The sequence below is a fragment of the Gallus gallus genome, chromosome 3 (assembly GCF_016699485.2).
Source record: "Gallus gallus isolate bGalGal1 chromosome 3, bGalGal1.mat.broiler.GRCg7b, whole genome shotgun sequence".
Classification (NCBI taxonomy): domain Eukaryota; kingdom Metazoa; phylum Chordata; class Aves; order Galliformes; family Phasianidae; genus Gallus; species Gallus gallus.
The window spans coordinates 44,051,003-44,073,425 of NC_052534.1; the positions used below are offsets into that span (position 1 = coordinate 44,051,003).

General features: G+C 35.1%; 1 protein-coding gene across 1 annotated transcript in view; it reads right to left on the reverse strand.

The window, feature by feature from the left end:
- Nucleotides 1-22,423, reverse strand: part of PACRG (PARK2 coregulated) — a 191,576-nt gene that overhangs the window by 82,328 nt on the left and 86,825 nt on the right. The window contains exons 4-5 of the mRNA XM_419614.8: nt 10,329-10,500; nt 961-1,110 (exon numbers count right to left, since the gene is read on the reverse strand). Of these exons, the coding sequence (XP_419614.2) occupies nt 961-1,110; nt 10,329-10,500 (322 nt within the window). The remainder of the gene's footprint in view (nt 1-960; nt 1,111-10,328; nt 10,501-22,423) is intronic.

Genomic DNA, 22,423 nt, shown 5'->3' on the forward strand with positions numbered 1-22,423 from the left:
GATAGTACACTCAGTGGTAATGCAAACAGGAAGCAGTCTTGTAGATAACTATTAAAATGCCATGAATTTAAAGAAAAAAACTGTCAGTACTGAGAAGAATTACATTCTTTTGACCTATAGGGCTGCATGTGAGCAACATAAGCATAAAATCAATACCTTGGTAAATAATTGTTCAGATAGTATGTATAGAGGTACTACAGAAAAATACTCTAAAGAGTAATTTGGAGAAAGCAAGATACAGCATATTGATTTTACCTGGTGATTACAGTGTAAATGTATTCTCATTACATGGTATTCATGGTGCTCTCAGTATCACAGTTTTTAAAGACCAAGACTGGCAAGAGATGGATTGATTGAGACAAAGAACCATTCTCAATTGCAGATACAAAATAGTTCAAAATTGGCTCCAAATAAAACATGCTAAGTGAGAAATAGTAGCTTCAAACTTCACTACTTTGCTAGAAATCATGCAACTTGAAAGTTTTATACAAGGAGTTATCTTGACCCTGAAATTAATTAGTTTGATTGCTCCTTTCATTTTCATTCCTTCCTAAGTCTGCAGGTAGTTGTGAATGTTGCTTGTGAAAAGTGTAGAACTTAACAAAACAAGTGGACTAAAACGAAGTATTTAAGGGAGTGAAAATCCTTTGTAATTTATTAATTTATTCAAGACTTTTACAAAACTTTACAATTTAATTATTGGAAGATTACAGAACTGCTTCAGTGCTTCTGTACTGAGTTAAATAAACTGTACGTGCGAGGAGTAATAAATGAAATTGTTAATTTCAGTGCATCCTCGGGGAGTAGTAAAGGGGGAGGGTTTACATTATTTAGAGCTCCAAATGGATTTGAGTTTATATACAGCAATAAATCTTAACTACATTGTTAATTAACCCTGTCTCAAGACCCTTTTTACCTTAGGGGTTGAAAGACAGCGCAGTGTCTGTTAGGATAACTCACCATTCATGTTCTTAAAGATGTTTAGGACTGGGAGGATTTGCCGATAATAGGGCACTAAGGCTTCTCCCACCATGTCTGCTGATACCACCAGGTGCTGGAGGACTTTCAATGTGATGCAGATGACCTGTCGGTTACGAAGGCTCAGTGCATCTATGATGTAGAAAGAACAACAGTCACAAAGCAGAATTAATTTTTTAAAATGTAGAGTGAGGGGAAGGAGTACTTTAATGGACAAATTTAATTAAATTGTGCTCTGCTGGGGATTGTAAGTGAGTCTTTATTAGCCCAGCTTTGAAAGACCCCAAAGATGGATTGCAGTCCTGATGTTATAAAACACTGCCTTGTCTGATTGTTATTTGTTCCCACAATTTGTGCTGACTCTTCAGTAACCCAAAGAATGCAGCTCATTATTCTCTCATGCTGCCTGTGTAATACTGGCATGGTCCAAACAAATAAAAAATAAATGTTCAATAAGTACCATTTGGGGCCAATGAAACAGTACAACTGCAAGACAACCTGCAAAGGTTGACAACAGATACATTCTAGTGCCACAATTAGCCTGTTTGTATTTTTGTACCCATTCATTTCATGACCGTTTTATTCATTCAGCTAACAATTCCTACTATTCTGAGAATCAGTACAATGAAGCAAATGTTTACAGGAAGAAAACACAAAAAAAACTTGTAGGCTTTTTATGTGAAGACAAACATTACAAAAAAAGAGAAAGATTTTGTCTTGCCTACTTGTTTTTTTTTTTTCTCTTAGCTTTCAGTGTAGTGATTCTAATCTTACGATATTAAGACATTTCCTACATATGTTTTGTTTCTCTTCACTTTTGAGTTTACTAAAAGCAAGTATCTCTTTGGTAATTAAAAATGTGTTCTGACTGAGAAATATGCATACACATACACATATATATACATATATATATATATATCTCAAAACCCCCCCGGTTATAAGACCTCTGAAATCATGCAGCTGGCAACAAGAGTCAAATTCAGTGTTACATATTGGTCTAATTTCTGAGTTTTCTGCTCACTTACATAGACATTTCTGTCACTGTTCTGGGAGAAGTTAAACCATAAACTATAAGCTCATATTCAACAATACATGTTTTATAAACATAAAATATATAAACATGCAATTCAATGCAATATAAGCATAAACAATTGGGAAAAAAATATAGGAAAGAACGCAATCAAAATTGTAAGAGCATTAACTTACTAACAACTTCTTCAAGAACTGTCTGCTCACAATCAAGTTACAGCATTCAGTACTTCTGGGAGTAAGTGTTGGCAGTGTACAAGAATGTCTTTCCATAGGGAATGAGGTAGTATCCTCACACAAGAGCAACATCACTTTTTTCATCTCTTAAAGTAAATACACTGTGCCACACTCTCTCCTGCTCCTTATCATATGCCTGCTGAGAGTTAAAACATCAGAGCTAGAGCTCTGAAGCAAGGGCAAGGCAGGCTGGTTGTATAAATGTGTAGAAAAAACTCTTGAAAATCAGCTAGTAAGTAATATCTCTTCATAACTCTCTTTGCATGCTTATCAAGAGCATGCTAACACTAATGTTAAGCAACCAAGTTAGGGAGCCCAAGGTATGAAGGTACAGTAATGCATCATTCTGCGATTCTAAGATAAAGAAGTGGCATTAAATGAAATTACAGACTGGCTTCCATAATTTCTTATTTGCTGGTTCCTAGTGTACTCATCAGGCTATGCATAGTTTCATGATGCTCCTAGGGATATTCACATGTGGACAAAAAGTCCATCAATCCAGCTTGCTTCCACTAAGTCCCAAGCAAAGACATCAGTTATTCAAAATTATGTTCTAAGGCTGCTTTAGTGAAGAGAGACTCACAGAAAGACTCTAAAGATTCAGTCCAAATACCAGACAAGAAAATATTCCCTTACAGAGGAACATGCATTGTACGTTTTCTCAAAGAAGGGACTGAAAGAGGAAGCATATAATTTGGATATGCATTTACTCATAACTGTCATACCCAGATATACCAGCTAAACGAACAAATAGGGCAATAATCAGTAATGTGTATACTTTTCAGCACAATAATTATTGTAAAACTTAACCAATGGCAGAAATCACAAATTCTTAATTCTTAAGCAATAAACTGCATCTAATTCCTAGAATGACTTTTTCTGACTGTAGAAGCTAGCCCAGAGGATAAGTGCCCTTATTTTTAGGCATACAGAGTACCATGTAAATGGAAACAGTTATCCAAGCACCTCAAGAAAAAACACTATCTGCAGGTATTGGCTTTCAAAGGTTTTCAGTTTCCCATTTTCAGACATCTGTCTTGTGTGAAGATAATCCTTGTTTGAGTAGAAGCTGGGATTATGCCAGTAAAAATTCCTTAATAAAGTCAAGCATATGAATTATGTCTCCTGACTAAAGAGTCCCAGCTCTTACAGCAAACCAAACACAAACTGAATTCAGAAGAACGTTTTCACAGAACCTACTGTGAAAGTTTCCTTAACTTAGATCCAGACTATAGGCGTACCTACAGGAACTTTAAATAGTAATACTGGCACTTCTTTCACCTTCATTCCAGAACCTTTGTTGGATACTTGTCCCACCTTCCTCAACACAAGGTTATCCCACCCCTCATGTAACATGCAAAAAAACCCAAAGAAACAGGATTTGGGTCACGATTCTGAGTGCCAAAATAGAGGATACAGTAGAAACAGACAGCAGAATTTGAGCCTGAAGCCCTTCAGATTGTGTAAGTCTGCAGTGTGTGTATTAGGAAAACACTTGTAAATATCAAAAGTAAGATCAAATTGACTGCAGAACTGTTATTATTATTAAATATTTGGACCATGCCAAGCATAACAGTCAACCAGCTCCTGGCTTTATTATATTAGGCACTGTATAAACATTTAATTAGAGACAGTCCCTGCCCCTACATCAATTCCAAACATATGCTTATTTTTAAAAATCTGATAATTATTTTCTGTGTGGTACCATCACTACAGACCATTTTCCCACATGAGTGAAAGGAATAACATTTTAATGTAGTGTAAGAAAAAAGTACAATTCAACATTTTGAGTAAGGTGAGTGATATCCGAAGGTTAACAGAAAGGTATGAAAGTAGTAATATCCCTGAAGAAGAATACAGCAAATCATTTTAAAACTCTTAGTTAAGGAGATCTATCCATCCCTCAAGAAGGAAACAATAAATTGCCTCTTTTGTTCAGTAGTTCCGATGTTTTCTCCTTTAATGGTATGTCACAGTTTAACTCTTTTACTTGTGATGAGGCTGCACACTTTTGCAGTAGAGCCTCAATGTGATTAATTGGTTAACGCAAATATACAATGAAGTATGTACTTTATACATATTTCAATTTGTACTTTTATATTTTTTCAAACAAATATTCTCTGAAGTTCTCCATAACTTTTGATTCAATAAAAGACAATTTTAAAATATCAACATGTTGACTATCTGATTTAAGACCTCAGAATCTAAGTCAGCTCTGTATTTCTGCCATTTGAAAAGTATATCCGTATTGGCACATTTTTGTGAGGGAGGTTTTTCACAGTGATGTTTCTTAAAGCTTGTTCACAATATGGTGATAGACAATACCAATTTATTGATAGCTTTAGTGATTTGTTCTTTCTTAAATTTTACTGGAAATCTGCAAATTCAGAATTTTGTTTTGTTGTTTAAGACTTGAGATTTTTCTAAAGATATATGCCATTCACTTGTTATACATTTGGACACAGAAGCAATTCATATATGCAGCAATGATTGCTTTTAAAAACTGAAGTCTTTTCCTTCAGTAACACTTCTAACATCTCAGAGAAGCCCTAGAAGCTACATAAGCTGATATTATTTGTCTAATCAGACTCCAAAATTTCATTTACTCTCTAAATACTAAAATCTATATTTTTGTAGTTCTATTAAATTTATGTTGATAATTTATTTCTGTTTAATTGGAACTGACCTTTGTATTCTTTACAGCCTTTCCAAGTACAACACTATGAAACTATTTAGAAATGTACCAACGGTTTTCAATTCCTATTTAGGTCTCAAAACTAAGTACTATAAGCAGTTCAGTGTGCAATCTCATCTTTCCCTCTGCTGGCAAACAAAGTATCCGCTCTGGAAAATTACTTCACTGAAGCCAAATAAAATACAAAGAATAGGTCTCGTGCAACTGTAAGGACGGTCAGACACTGGAACAGGTTGGCTAGCAAGGCTGTGGATGCCCCTCTCCCTGGAAGCATTCAAGGGGCTTGGATGGGGCTTAGAACAACCTGGTCTAGTGGGAGGTGTCCCTGGCTATAGCAAGGGGGGTTGGAACTAGATCATCTTAAAGGTCTCTTCCAACCCAAACCATTTTATGATTCTATGATCCATCACTGAATCACTGATACTTGTAAGAAACATGATCTAGTAGAACACTGAAGAGAAAGCCAGTGGATTTACAGACATTTAGTTCTGCTTGTAACTGCGGTGTTTTATTAGACTGGTAGCTGCAAAGCTTGAATTCCATTAAAATTTGCAGGCCCTGTTTAATTAAATGATATAAAGAACACATCAAGAATAGAGTTCCATAAAACATATCAGTGGCTAAACTAGTTTACAGAAATCCCTCCATCCCTAGAAGTATTCTGTCCCCTGTGCTGTCACAAACTACTGAACTGTATTGGGTCTCAATGAACACAGCTTCATCAGTGAATCATTTTAGAAAGGATTGCAGGAACAATCTACAGAACCAAAGACCAGTAATGCTGGCATCTATACTGCAGAAATTAATAGAAAGTGTTCTGAATCCCTGAAGAAGAAGAATGTGGACAAGAAAAGACAAGCAATACAGTTTTCTGAGACTTTGAAAAGGTATTTCACAAGGTCTCTCACTGATGGTTCTTGAAACACTTGACTGCCATGGTTAGGAAGAGAGCAACAATAAATGGCTGCAAAGGATGAGGATTGCTGGAAAAGACAAGAGTAAAGAGAAGAGAAAAGGAATAAAATATCCATATTATTTGAAACCACCTGAAGTGATCAGTTTTGAGCTGCAGAATTTAACATTAATCTTTTAATTGCAATTAATTGTACTGGTTGACAGAAACTACTGGAAAGAAGCATCCAATGTTTGAGAATCACGACAAATTTTCCAAAAAAGTTGAAGAGCGTTTCTATCTTAAAAGCATTTTAAGTCTACAAAAGTTTACTATATTTAGTTTCCAACCCATGTACTTAACAACTAGAACTGGTTCTCAAGAGCAACAGTCAGTCAAGAGACTGACTGACTGACAACCTAGATTCAGGTTTCCTATATGTCCTTTTTAGGATTAACAACACAGAAAACAAAATATTCTGGCAACTGGGCAATCCAAGCTGCTTAAGTGTTTAATTTCACATTACCTTCACTAGCAAAGCTATAACAAGATGTTCCTACTAATCATTTCTACTTACTTATTCCAACTTCTGTGCTATCATGTACTATTCTTTCGCTTTTGACAGAGCTGCTACAAACTAGGCCACTGATATCATCTGAGTTTACAAGTAACTCCCCTATGATTTTTTTTTTTTTTTTAATTATCTTAGGTTTGGTGGGTTTTTTTTATTCATGTTTTTTTTTTTTTTTTTTAATACATCAGGAAGTGAGATTCACAAACAATTACATTAGCTAAAGTCGACTGAAATGAGCTGAAGTGAAGGAGAACAAACAATCAGTTGCTTGCATGCAAAGGTCTTGGAAGATCTTACAATCATGCTGTTAGCAAAAAAAAAAAAAAAAAAAAGTAAATGCCTGCACTTAATGAAGAGCAATAGGTGCCTTCAGGTGCTTCAAGGAAAGCAGGTGCTTCCATAAACTGTGTTTGTTGCCCCTGATGTTGTTCACAGTAATACCAGATAAAAGGGTAATAACATCCTGCCTCCTCAGTATGTGCTTTTGCCTGTGTGTCTCATGTCAATTCTGGTGAATTTTGCAGGATCCTCAAAGTTCCAAAACTCTAACAACAGCAAGTATAAGGAATTATGGCTTTTCTGATCTCGTTATGGCAAGCATAATATTAAACATAAGTTGCCTCAAAAAAAAAAGTATAAAAAGGAATTTTACATTCACATAATGACCACCAAGAATTTAGAACAGGAACATTCAATTAGCAAGCAAACAGTATAACATCCCTCTCTCACCTCCTCTCTGCCTTTTCCTGGCTATTCTTAGCTGCCTATAGATAAGATCAGGCCACAAGTCAGTTTTAAAATAAATCAATGCATTATTGAAAGACATGGGGTACAGACAGACCCTTTTGTGCACTAAAAATAAAGGAATGCTCCAGTTTCTTATAGGCAGGTCAGCTACCCCAGAGATGCGTATCTGGGTTCTATTCTGTCTTCTGCTACAGATACAGTTTGTGATGAGCAGAATTAGCCTCCTTCCTACCCTGTCTACAGTATGAAAATAACAGTATGGAGCTTCCTGGCAAGAGAGAAGATACTCTTCTCTGCATTATACATCAGAATTTTTGTAATATCTACATAGTATTCTCCTCTATTTGCAGTACATCTTGAATTACGGATCTTATTTTTAGTTTAAATAACTCAGTGGGTTAGCATAAGCTACCAGTGAAAGGGAACTAAAAGTCTTAACACCTTGAGATATTTGTATTTTCTGATGCTGCATCTTTTAATTTTTAGTTAGACTCACTACAGACTTTGATATTCCAGATAATTTGTTTTTCCTGTTCTTCTCATGTCATTCAATGACAATATTTGTAGACAACTTTATCACGGTTTGCCACTGCAAAATAAAATATGATTTGAATTCTTATTTTGAGAAGCCAGAATATATTTTGAATACTTTTCTCTTTGAGAAATCAGCATCTCCAATCTGATTTTTTTTCTTCCTCTCGATTCCTTAAAAACGAACATCTGTCAAGGTGGCAAATAAAAATAAGGAATTATTTCAGGTGTCTTCAGGAACGAAACTGCATTGGTTAATTTCAGTTAACTCCCTTTTCTTAGTCATTGCTTGTTTGTGTAACCAGAAAATTTGTAGAAGTGATTAGGACTTAGAGTAAACCACACATTTATTAAATAATTTCATTTTCATCTCTAAGATACAATATTCAAAAAGCGTGAACTTTAAACATATCATTTGTCTTGGGTAGCTTGACAGATTTCTCCTTAAATCTTTTAAATATACAAAAAAAATCTAACTTAATTTAAAATGTTTTCTGAGAGCAGCCCTTTGCTAATATTTCCCTTCGACACAAATGCAGGGGTGAAAACTGCTTTTCAAAGCACTTCATTTGCAGAGCTGTTTTTCTGTTTTTCTTTTATCGCCTTCCCCTCCATCATATATATATATTGCCTAACGATCAATTGATTTGTTCTTGGTTGCAGTAGAAATATAGTCGTGGTCTAAAAGAAGACTGGTTAATCAGATATAACACACCCAGAGGAACACTTTAGAGACAGTAATCTGCGTAAAACATAGCTGAGCTTATTGGGGATGGAGCTTAGTCACAAAAATTTACAGCTCTGACTATGCTGTTATATTACATGGGCACAGAGAATTTCAAAAACTCTTAGAAGTATACGCTTCCAGATTCCTTGAAATGGTGTGTGTCTTTTTAACATATTATTATGGGTTTAGTCAGGAAGAAGCCTTTGTCATGTTTAGATGCTATTTAGTCTCTTCACGCTTAACAAATAATACAGAAGCTTTGAAACCTCCCCCCCCCAGACAGCAACAAAAGCAACAAAACAACACCAGTGACCCACTGTACAGTAAAATAAAAGAGAGCCAATAACTAAATTTAGCCAGCACATTCTTGAATGGGTTTCAGCACCTTAAATACTGATTCAATTTAAAAGGCTATATATCAAACCCATATAAATATCCTTACCTAGCACTCTTTTTCTAATGCTAAAAGCTGTGCAACCGATAAAGCTGCTAGGTAATTATTTTTAAGCTAGATTCTAGTCTCAGAGAGACTTTTAAACCCCAACTGGAGCTGCCATCATAAACTTGCAGTCTTTTCCAAAGAAACTATTTCAGCTTTCAAAAAGATACTACTATGAATTTATTTGGATGGTGTTGAAAATAAAGATTTAAAGAAATGACACGATTCCTGTCTTAGACAGAAAAACGTGTAATGTTTTCAAAACCTTTCACAAGTATCACTTACAGAGTAACCATTCTTTAAAATTATACACTCCTTTTGACATTTTCAAAATCTACGGGAAGACAGACACTGTGACATCACTAATTGATCTTTTAAAGGGAGAACAAAGCTAATGAATAAAACAAAACAATTCTGATCTTTCCAATATTGATACATCAGTGTTATCAGAAGCCAAACTATATTCCTTTTCCCCTTTTCTAAAATTTTGCTTGACAATTCATTCTGTAACACAAAGAGAATGATTCTGTTTTGTTCTGCATTAGCATGGATGCTGAATCATCTACAGAAAATAGGGCAAAAGACAGCAATGATATAATTACCGATCAACCATAAAATAGAAATCAAGTTTGATCAACATGGCTTTTTAGTGCTAGGATTACACAGTTTACAACTGGAAAAATAAATGGAAGCCAGCTGGCACAGATTAGCAGTAGTTTATCTATTAAACTCTCATACTCTCTCTCTCTCTCTCAATTAAAAAAAAAAAAAAAAAAAGGTTGTTGCATCAAAACTGCCTTTTTTAAGGAGAGGGCAAATTAGCATGGGCTGAAACTCCATTTCTAATAAAACAATTCTGTCGTGCCCACACTGAGAAGTGCAGCGTGACACTGTCTGGTTTACTAGTAAATGTCTAATATGTAGGCTTAAGAATCATATTATCAAACTAGAGAAGGATGTTGGTTCAAAATATAATCTAGTGAAGGTACAGATCTAGAGAACCAGGAAGGATGAAACAGTATACGTGAAAGAAGAGATGTTTAAAAAAATTAAGTTTTAGTATTAGTGGTATTCCATCTGAGATTACATAATGTATATTTCTGCGAAAAAGGTTAGAATAGATAATTCTGTAATTTTCAACTGATGGTTTCTCCTGTCATTTCAGATGAACTGTTTTATACAGCAACAGACTTACATAATAAATACTTCATGTCCCTTCACATTTCCAAAGACAAGGAGCCATATTGTAGTAAGAAAAAGACTCAACAGACAGGCTATTTTTCTGGAGAACTGCATCTACCATGTGATTGAAGGCATAAACCTTCTGGCCTTACGCCTTATGAATTACTCAAGTTTGCAGTAATCTACATGAAATTTACGGCCTGTCATGTTTTGCTGCTTAATTAGCAACTTGTCAAAAATCTATGCCATATAAATGCAATTTTAGTGGCTTTTTTTTCCTCCCACATCTTCACCTACTTTTTATTGGGATAATGAGCTGAGGAATGACAGGAAGAATCTTGTTTTCACCGTGTTCCAGCATGTCATGGATTCCTTGACGAGCAAAAAACTCATATGGAAATGTCATTTCACAAAGTCCATCAAAAAACAAAGGCAGATAATAATGATAGTCCAGCTTCTCAATTTCTACCTGAAAATATAAAATAAACAGTCAAATAAATACAATTTTACAAAACAAATACAATATTATCGGGTTGATAGATAGTTCATGCCATCTAATAAGTACATTTAGAAAATAATAATTGATTTTATATCACTGCACAGTATAATCGAGTATCAAGTCTCCAGCAACATATATATCATCAGATACTGAAATACCAAAATATTTGATGTAAAGATCAGAAAGAAAATTAGTATGCTCACATATATTTTCTGAACAGCTGCCACTCAACTCAGTTGTTTAGATGAAACTAATGATTCAAGCATCTGAAATAGCATTTGAAAGCTTCCTGATTTGTCAGTACCAGATCCTTAAATTTTTGGTTATACACCTTAATCTGTAAGTCACCCACAGGAATCAATGCTGTTATTTCAAGCATAGCATTCTGTTTATTTCAGAAAAATCTGATCACTATATGTTCACTTGGACACTCAAAAGAACAAACAAGAGGAAAAAATCCTGTAATTAAAAAAAATATCTGGAACTGTACAAGTATCAGTTGTATAAATACCCAATTTCTAGAATACTGACCTATTTTTACTTGTTACTCATTTCAGAAACAGAATTCTAAGGAAATTTCATGGATTTATATGGTGAAAAAAATATAGAGAAATTAAGTACCTATTTCCAATAGGAATCTCCCTCCAATACTAAACTACAAAGTGAGGGATTTTGCACTTACCTTTTCTTTTCTCTACCCATCATCATCCTGATGATAGACTCACAATAATCATTGAGAACAAGAATTTGTTTGCTTTCAGCCTATTAGAGCTGTGAATATAGCTAAGAGGTTCTCAACAGCCAAGCATTTTCTCTAAAAATCTTAAGATCATCAAAACTACTGAGAGACCAATACATCTCTTCAGGTAACCACTTCTTTAAAATATTACTTAACTGCTACACTATTTTTCCAATGAGATGGCATTTTGGAATTTGGTAAGCGCTTCCTCCTTCACAACTAACAAGCTTGATCACAGATTATGCTGAAGCTCAAAACATCCTATGGAAAAATTTGTCAAGTTAAGCAAACCAATACCCATCCCTTGATTTACAGCCAATAATAACATTCTCACTTGAATCATGGAAGTCAGGCAAATAGCAGACATGCATTCCCTGTTGGCTACTGTCATTCATTTTCTGTCCTGCTTGACTCTAAGCAGACCTGACCTTGCACATCATAGCTACTGACTAGGCCACTTCAGTTTTTCACATTGCAACTGATTTACTTACGATAAATGAAAATTAAAATGGAAGAAGTACTTGAAAGTAAGTCCTTTATATTTGCTGTGAATATCTCACCATTGGCAGATGTAGAGCCAATTACATACTTAAATACTCTCACATATGAGATTGTTGATCCCTAACAAGAGTGTAAAAAGAATTACTCCATTATAACAATTTACCTACATATGAACAATATCAATTTCTAGTTGTCAGCCATACAGAGGAAGGAAAAAATAAAATCCACACTTCCTAGCAGAGAATCTATAACACCATATATGGTGGCTTCTCTGTATTTTTTGCTTGGATTATTTATTTATTTTTATTTCACAAGGAAAAACACCCTTACCAGATGCGTTTAGAGCCAATATCCCACGGTCAATTAATGAGAAAGTTCAAAAACAACTATACCACGCAACCACAAAAAGAAGATTCAGAAGATATTTACATTATCTGTATTTATAGTTTTTGACACTCAGCATGCTATGGATAAGGCTTGTGAGCTGGTAAAATAGCAACTGCAAACTTCTGGTTACAAGCCTAATTGAAAAGCCAAAATCCTCACTACGGAGAGAAGTTCGCATGAAGTAAGAAATGGCCAGTTAGACCAAAAAACTACTGATGAAAAAGGAAGAGCATGAACAAGACATTTCTTCTTGTCCTCTGTCCTTCAGTGTTTTTCCTTTTAGCTTCTAATTTGTAGTTTACACAATTATCTGATTACAATTTCATTACTGAAAATTCGGCTTTCAGAAAATTTAGAACAAAAATCTACAACTACTTGCATCTGGGCAAAGCTTTAGATGTGAAAATTAGATATATGCATTTTTTTAAGTTTTTTTTTTTAATTTTTTATTTTTACAAAGAAAACCACCTTTGTCAGAACATTTTCCCATTGCATTTGTTTTCTTTTTTTTTTTAAACCCATTCCTTACATGGATTTTTGACAACTCTTTCAAAATTACAAACAATTTCCAGGGAAATACGCAACCTTGTCAGGTCACTGTATTCGAATCTGCAACTATTCTGATCAAAACATATAGAATAGAATCCTTTGTGTTTTTTCTCCCTCTCTCTATTAACATCTCGTCTTCTCTGCATGTACCAGCAATCATTTTCTCTCAAAGATTTTCTGATAGTCTGAGCAATTTCACTCAGCTATTCTTTGCCTTTAAAATCTGACTTTTATGATCCAGACATGAAGAAAGCTTACGCATTCAAAAGCTTGTTCAACTTGTCTTCCCAGTGATAATAGTTAGTCATTAAACAACGTAACCTTAATCTACCAACACTGACTTACAAGTTCATACATTACATAAAGTAGAAATGATATAATAACTTTTAGGACAATGCAATGCCTGGTTTAAAAAAAAATCCATTATACAAAAGCTTATTTTTGAAACAAACTCTCCACAATATATTCGTATTACAAGCTCTAGATAATAAAGCATTTGTGTATACTACTCTCAATTAGTTCCAAAGCCATCAGTGGATGGCTACGGGTATGGCTCTGAAAAGGACACTATCTCATTTATTGAAGCGTTAGCTGTCCAAGTAAACAGCAAATTTTTACTTAGCATTTTGTGCTCTATAATAACTCCCACAATATGGATCCCAGAAATATTTTGTCTTACATTCCATGGTGTGAAACCCTTTCCTTCTGTGTTTACTGTTTAGCCTTTATAAGTGGCTATTATACAGCTGTTCAGAGAAAAATGTGATTTTTCTGCTTACACCCACAAAATTCTTCTGTTGTTCACATCCACCCACAAAAAGTGCTGATGAAAGCCTAGATTCTTGGCAAAACTTGTTTACATCTAACAATAATGCTGCTAATATGAATTTTAAGAGATCTCAAAATAATTGTTAATGAACTTTCATACAGTGGTAAGTTGTTGAACCAACAATTGGAATTTTCAGCAATTAGGCCAAATAAAAAAAAATAATCGATAAGTCACTATAAAATATGATCAGACAAAGAAAACCACTGTGTAAGCATCAGTAAACTCTCTTGTTTCCTGAAATTTCCGAGCTACCTAGGTCAAAAATAAACAATATACAGTTTATACTTATTTTATCAATACATCACTGAAACAAAAGATGGAAGAAAACCAATGGCAGTATCACATTTACAGAATTATTTTTTTCTGCAAGAAAACCATTCTGTGAAGTAGCTAATAGTGAGAGGAAAGTCTGATGAGATAACGAGAAGCCCAAGTTTAATCTGTAAGTAGTAAAAAAAACACAAGCTCCCTGACTAACCTGCCTGATAAATGGAGAAAGCAAGATAGCTGAGAAAACTTAAGGTATAGAAGTTTGACAACGAGTATATTATTGATTTTTCTTAAACATACAAATTTAAAACAATCTGGAGTTTTAGAAGACAACATTTAATGTACAGAAACTGTTTTTTTCATCTTATTATCTACATTCTACTGTACATCTTTGATATGATTATCCAAAACCTGGATTTGATCTCCCAGAAACACTATATCAGACTGCTTATACATTCATTTAATAACTTTATCTAAAACATTAAAATTAAGTATATAAGAAGAAACTGCAGTTTTTGATTGGATAAGGAGAAAAAGGAACTTTTGTAAGCATAGTAAAGATTTTGTATGGATTCTCTGATAAAATAATTGTTCCTTTTAAGATTTTTTTTCCATTTCACACCACCTTCAGTTGAAAACTTCTATTTCACCTTCATTTCCTAGCTTTGTAGAGAGAGAAAAGCAGAAATATTCTTGAATACTCTGAAGTTCCTTCTGATTTTAGGAAGAAAAGCCTTCCTTCCACTTTAGTTTAAAGGTATTTTTTTTCCTCAAACATTCTGTATCTGTAATCAAGATGAAGCTTGTGCATTTCACAGTTTGTGGTTTCTTGCTTTTAGTATATTTGTCTCTTGACAAATTTTTGTTTTGTCTAGAGAAGAGGAGGCCCAGGGGAGATCTTACTGCTCTCCCTTTCTTTACTGAAAGGAGGTTGTGGTGAGGTGGGGGTCAGCCTCCTCTCCTGCTTAACTAGTGACAGGACAAAAGGGAATGGCTTCAAGTTGTGCTAGGGTAAAAATAAGATTTAACTACTTTGGCTCAGGCTTGATACATATTAAAGAGGAAAATGACTGAAACAGAAATCATCTGATCACAAACATTTGGCAATATGGCAAAAACAGTCTACTCATAACCTATAATAAGCAATAAAAGCTAAAACTGGATATTATGAGCTCTGTAACATTATTGAAAATAATCAAATTTATGTCATTGTAGCAGATATACTCCATAGATATATTCAGTTTGCACACTGGAAGTTGACAACCTAATCTTATCAGTGTTAGTGAGGAGGACAATTAATAGTTTTTTTTTTTTTTTAATTAAACATATTGTTCCATAATAGAGGATCAATGAGTGGGGGAGAAATAAGGACAAGAAGAAGGACGGTACACATATGTATAAAAGCCTCCCCATTTAGAGAGAGAGTAAAAAAAAATTAAAAAATCTTGCAATCTCACCTATAAATGCAAGCTAGCAATTACATTTTACTTAAGAAATGTTTTGTTAGCTACCTCAGTGAATGTGAGCTGTGCCACACAGAAGCTAATCTAAAAAAAAAAAACAAAACAATAGACTTCTAAGGAGTGTGGGTTCTATTCTTGAATCTACTTAACTTTTTAAAATTGTTCTGCCTAGATCTAGATTTTATAAGCATACATTTTGATGATAAAGAAAAGGCAGATTTTCCCAATATCAAAGAGAACTGTAGTATCCATACAGATGAATCAGGATGACCAAAAATACAGGTTTACGAGATGCAGGTGTTACTTTTCTGTCACCTTAACACTGTATGTCATGCTATAAGGAATACTGCTACAGTGTAGGAGTTCATCAGTATGTTATAATAACAAAAGAAAAACTTGAGCAGCCTAATTAATTATAAGCCACCAATATGATGTAGATGTGAAAAGGGCAAGTACCAGCTAGTTATATAATAGATTGGAAAGCATTACTATTACTGTACAAGGCACTTACAAGATTGAGTCTATTATTATGATCAATTTGTCCTAATATAAAACAACCAGATTTTATTCACATGTTCTGTATTGGAAGTAACAGGAACAAACATATATATGAACACTGCAAACTGGAAGACGTAAAAAAAAACAGGAAAAATAAATGTTTTTTAAATTTTTAATTTATTTGTTTTCTAATCACTTTAGATTAAGAGTCAACTGGTTTCTAGAAAAGTATGCAAAATACGCTAAGTACAGCAAATAGCTGTAGACTATGCTCACAGGATTGCTTTCTTTTAACTAATGAGAAGCACTGCGAATAGAAGATGAATGCACTTTGAGAATAGGTCTCAGTAAACACAACTGACAGAAGTAGAAGGTACCGAAGATTTTTTTGTGCAAAGCAAATAATGGACCACAGGATAATCTCAGTGGCTGACAAAAGTATTTCCACTACTTCAGAAAGAATGCTGTTCTATTTACATTCTTTTTACTGTTCAAAGACTAGCTGAAACCTTGCTGGACACACCCAATTGTTCCATCGTTTTCCTTACACAAATTATTAACACGTTGTAAGAGTTCCACAAGCACAGTACATTTGAAACTTCAGATTAAGAAAGCCCTAATCTTTTTTACCTGCAATTGCACAGTGTAAGCATTACACGATGTGAAAAGATAATTTAATTTTACAGTAATCAAGCAATATCTTTTTGTACTGTGTACACGTACTTTGAGGTGAATGGGAGCGAATGACTGCTCAGAGGTCCATAGCCCCCTAGAGAGATTGAGTCGCACCCTCATCAAGGACCACTGAAATCTGCCACAGCTGCACTTAGGCACCAGCAAGAAGCAGAGGACAGGTTCTGCCCCATGACTTTAGGAGGTACAAAGGACTACTATTGTGACGAAACAACTTTGTTTTGTAGGCACCTAATTAGACATCAATGAACAAATTTCTGAAAAGGAAAGCAAAGAGGATAACGCAGTTCCAGAAGAAGAGAAGACTAAGTGGATATGATTACCCCCATTTTCAAGGGGGAAGTTGAAGATAGAATAAGAAAGCATCTGGAATTCTGGCTACCCTTTGGAGGCAGACATATTGATCCTCACTGATTACATTGTGCAATATGTAGTTCAATTTAAACCGTACTGAAGGAACCATTTTAACAAAACATACACAATGCAGCATGTCAGCAATGAACTTGTTTAAATTTTTGGAAAAAAATACTGAAATAATTTTTGCTACTTTTTCAATGAGATGAAAGATAACACTATTTGTAAAGAGTGAATTATGAAGTTAAAACAGGAAAGAATGTCAACTGATTATATTATACACTCAGAAAGACAGTGACCTAGCAGTTCTTTTTGAATCCGTTGGTATTAATGTTTTTTCTACACCAATTATTAATGAAAAGCTATCCGTTAAATTAACTCGAAATTATTCAGCTTTAATATAAATAACACAAAACCAGGAAAAAATAGAGAAAAGCAGGAACATTGGGATAAAGGTACAGGGGGGGAAAAAAAAAGTCTGCGGCCAAAATTAAAAACAACTATCTGAAGATTTATTTTGATTTAGTGACTAAGGCATACCAGAAAATACCTGGAAATCATCAACAATATAATGCAGAATATATCCAATTTCATAAGTTTCAGACACGCACATAGAAAAAAAAGTCAGTAGTTGTATAGCTTTAGAAGTAGTGAAAACTTTTAAAATCTGTCACTGTGCATTATTATTTGAATATTTATACACAGTATATGTTTTTAATTGTAATAAAAATGTGGAGAATGAAGGGCTCAAGGGTAAATTATAATAGCTATTTTTCTAAGTTAAGAGTTCTCAGTTAGACAGTTCCCATCACCTTTGGACTCTTGACATTTATCTCTATATGGGAAAGCTAGCAAAAAAGTTATAATAGAATAAAACAGTGATACTCTGTTCATTCTCCTAATTAGAAAAAGAAGAGATATTTCCTCAAATGCTTCAAGGTTAGTCTACATCAGTAGCTTACTTTGGAGCAGTTGTGCAATTTCAAAGTTAATCCCAAGCAAAAGTGGAACATTTTGTGTGCTGGAAATGTGCTTCTGTCTGTAGTTGCGATTAATCTATTTCTTATTTAAGCCTTTTCCACTTTTCCTTTATTGTAAGCACAGTAAAGGGGTTACTGATGTCTTTCTACAGGAGCAGAAAAGTTCTCCACTCGCTCACAAGCTGCAACGACACATTGTGATGGGGGGGATTTCTGAGCACTGCCAGAAAAAACAACTATACCTATCATACATCTGTTCCAACTTTTTTTTTTTTTAAGGCTTCATTATTGTACTACTAAAATTGGAAGAATTCTCCCCTCACTTTTCACTGATCTCCAGAGATGTAACTAATTTTTTTTTTTTATATCATTATTAGTAAGCATGGAAAATTATACAGAACAGGGAGTCCTCTCAGTAAATTCACAGTCTATTCACTCATTTCTAACCACACAGTTAATCTTATTGATTTTACATGACATTTGCAAAATTCTCTTAATGAGAACAACCTATTTTTCAGTTTTCCTTCTTTTTAAGAACGTATACCTCTAAGAAGTATAATCAGAATCCTAAATGTACGAGTGCCCAATGACTCAACTAGTTGTCTCGTAAGTTTAGTAAGAACTGAGAAGCTGTTATATGATACTAAATGAGAGGTTTTACATGTCTCCTACTCTAATAAAACAGGCTTGCTAGACAAAGAGCAGAAATCTGTAGACTGCACTCTGGAGATTCAGCTTATTAAAAGCAATCGAAGGGACACTTTTAAGAGTTAAAGTAATAGATAAAGGATATCTGGCTCTGTAGATATTAAATTAGGATTTCAAAAAGCTTTCAATAGAGTCCTTTTCAGGAGATTATTAAGTTAACTTAGTAGCCACAGGAGGCAAAATTAAGTCCTTTCATGAATTAAAAACAGGTTACAATAGAAGCAGCAAAAACGTTAATGGAGGAGCATCCAGGGGATTAGTAGAAATGATGCTGCTTAGTATATTATCAAAGGCTACAACAATTTTAAAACACAAGCATTACTGAGAATGGTAGAAATAATGAAACACTGCAAATAGTTGAAAGTGATGAAATGATTTATCAGTGTACACAGTAAAGGAGGAATGCATGACAAAAAAACAGTAAAAATTGTAAATTCTTTTTACGACTTGTTATGCTACGGCTTCTGGTAATTTTATTTCTCAATATGAAGGCCCTATCATGTTGGTAACCAAAACCATCTTTTTTTTTTTTTTTTTTAGTAATAGTCTTTTCTAATTGTTCACCATCTTGAATCTTTTGCAATCCTTAAACATTTCTGACATCTGGAATACAGTTTTGAAAGAAGACCAAAAGGGGTACACACAGCATCAGACAAGGAAGGATGATAAAGATTTTTATGAATTCTAGTAAAGTAATCTTATCCTAGAGCTTCAGGGGAAAAAATCATTAAGTTCATGCAGAAATGAGGTTTATCTGAAAGAAAAGTGAGAACAGTGAAAACAGTTATCTCCGTCTAGGTCCAGGGCTCCCCTTATGAGTCCTGCTCTTTGCATGCTCTATCAGCAAAATGAATCCTATTTTGCATGTTCTCCTCTCTGAGTATTCCAAGAGGAAGGCGTTAGCCAGAGAAGGTCAGGTCATCCTCTGATAACTCGTTCTGGTTCTATTAATGCCACATTTGCATTGGCAAGTCATATATACATTCTTGACTAGAACTGAATAAATCATAGAATCATTTAAGTTGGAAGAGATCTTTAAGGGTCACCTAGCCCAACTCCCCAACAGGGACACCTATAGATAGAAAAGACTGCTCAGAGCACTGCCCAGACCAATCGTGAATGTCACCAAAGACAGGGCATACTCAGCATGTTCCAGTGCCTCACTACTCTTATCATAAGACATTTTTCTCATATCCACTCTAAATCTCCCCTCTTTCAGTTTGAAGCCATTTCCCCTTGTCTTATCACAGCCCCTATCAAAGAGCGTACCCCCTTCTTCCTTAAAGCACCTCTTTAGACACTGACAGGCTGCTATCAGGTCTCCCTGGAGCATTCTCCAGTCTGAACAGCACCAGCTTTACCAGCCTATCTTCGCAAGGAAGGTGTTCCCTCCCTTGGATCATTTCTGTGACCCTCTTCTGAATGTGCTCCGACACATCCATGTCTTTCCTGTATGAGGACTTCACATCTGGATGCAGTACTCCAGGTGAGGCCTCACCAGAGTACAGGGGCAGGATCACATCCCTTGACCTGCTGGCCATACTTCTTTTGATGCAGTCCAGGATCTGGTTAGCTTTCTGGGCTAGAAGGGCACATTGCTGCCCGTGTCCAGCTTCCCATCCACCAGTACCCCACAGGTCTTTTTTGGCAGGGTTGTTCTCAATCTGTTCATCCTCCAGATTGTATTGGTAGTGGGGGTTGCCTCAACCCAAGTGCAAGATCTTGCATTTAGATTTGTTGAACCTCATGAGGTTCACCTGGGCCCACCACTCAAGCCTGTCTAGGTCCCTCTGGATGGCATCCCATCCCTCTGGTGTGTCAACTGCACCCCACAGCTTGGCATCATCAGCAAACTTGCTGAGGGTGCACTTGACCCCACTGTGACTGTCACTGATAAAGTTATTAAAAAAAAAGTATCGACCCCAGCACCAATCCCTTGGGGACACCACTCAACACCAATCTCCACCCAGACATTGAGCTGCTGACCACCACTCTGGACTCAATCCTGCAGCCAGTTCTTCATCCACTGAACAGTCCACCAACAGCCCATTTCAACTAAGTTCAAGAAGCGTTCAGTTTTCATGCTGCAAATTTTGGTCAGTATATGCTATGCTATTAAAATACAAGTAAAAAGGCATCATAGTAATATTTAATACTTGTTAGAATACTATATATGGTCAAATGTATTTAAATACTTATTTTTTTCTAAGAGTGGTAAATTCACTCCAGTAACTTGAGTATCTTATGATGCCTGTATCTCTATATCTGGAATACTTCACTCACCCGCAATAGATCACAGACTTTATAAAACCTAATTTTCAGTAATGTGAAGAAAAGAATAGGTAAAAAATATCTGATCAGTCCTGTGGCTGCCCTAGAGACACAAGGACTACATTCAGTTCAATGCTGTTTAACAACACCTCCTAAGGATTGAAACTTCAGTTAAACCCTAGACAATGTTCAAGATCAAAGGCTAACAAAGACCAAGGGTTTTTCAGAGAGCACGTGAAGGTTCACCGGTATATGCTGACGAAGTAATTGCATTGCTGACTGTTTTTGACTGGCAACTCCTGAAAACCATCCTCCAAATTTCCAAGTTATTTTGCAATACATACGCTTGGGAATCTGTACCACTGATCCAATGGGTTCATCTTCCCATGTTTAATAATGACTATCCTCCTTATGAAAGACCAATGTCTGAACATACCGAGATAAACATCCAGCACCCAGTAAGAAAGATAATAAAATGTACTCAAAGTTACCATGAAAACTGTATACTTAGGCCAGAAACTGCCGCATCTTACAAGCAAAGAAGTTCTGTGATGAGAACTTCCTGAAACAAGTTGGAGTAAGCAGGGTCACAGTCTATGAATCTTCACTAACTTCAAGAATACTAAGAAAGGAAAACCAAAGTATTCTCATTGTCTGTCTCTGAGAAGGAGCACAGACCAAGAGAAGCATTGGAATAGAGGACTGCCTAAGAAGAAGAGGTCAACCATCCAAAATCCTTTGCTGCATGGACTCCAAGAGTCCTGGAAGATAACTCTGAATTTATTTCATGCTTTTCAGTCATGGTCTGGCAGAATGAGACAATGAGCAACACTGGAAGGTCTTGAGAGGTAAATCGTAAATAAGTGAATCAAATAGTACATGAAGAAATTTTAGACATAGGTAAAGCCTCAGAAATAGAAGGAAATACTGCACCATCTGGTGGTTGATACCAAACAATGTGATGGTGTTGTACTCTACTTCAATAGTGAAAGAGTTGAATAAGATAAACAGAAAATTAAAGTAAATATCAAGGCTTTATTTGGGAACAAACAGATCATGCTACCATAGAGAAGTTTAAAGACACTTGTTATGAAAAATCAATATAATTCCAATTAAGTCATAACTCAAGACAAGTGCATGTTCTTCAGAATTTATAATCTACAGTGTGATCCAAATGTTTCCATGACCTATATCAACACATAAACAGAACAAGGCAGAAGTAATTCTCTGACCCTGACAAAACTATGCCAGGACTGTGCTAACTATGCACTGAACAGCATCCACACTCAAGCCCTGTCACTTTACTAGGATAAATGTGGAGGTTGGCATGAATTACACAAACTGAGATGAAGTGAAGAACACAAATACATTTAAAAAATATATGTTTTCTTGTGAGGCTTTTAAATATTATAATAAATATATCAAAAATATGTGAACAAAACTTTTGTTGCAGGTATATATCACTCAGGAATATTAAGTTGAGTTGATTAGACCATATTACTGTCATGAAGTTAAAAATAAACTTTGCTTTAGGAGGAGATTATAGTCATTTGTGGCATCTGACATGAATGTCTGTGAAATGAGTCACTGAACACAACTCTTACACTGATGGTGTCACCAAAGATAGTACTTCACATGTGGGAAGAAGTCT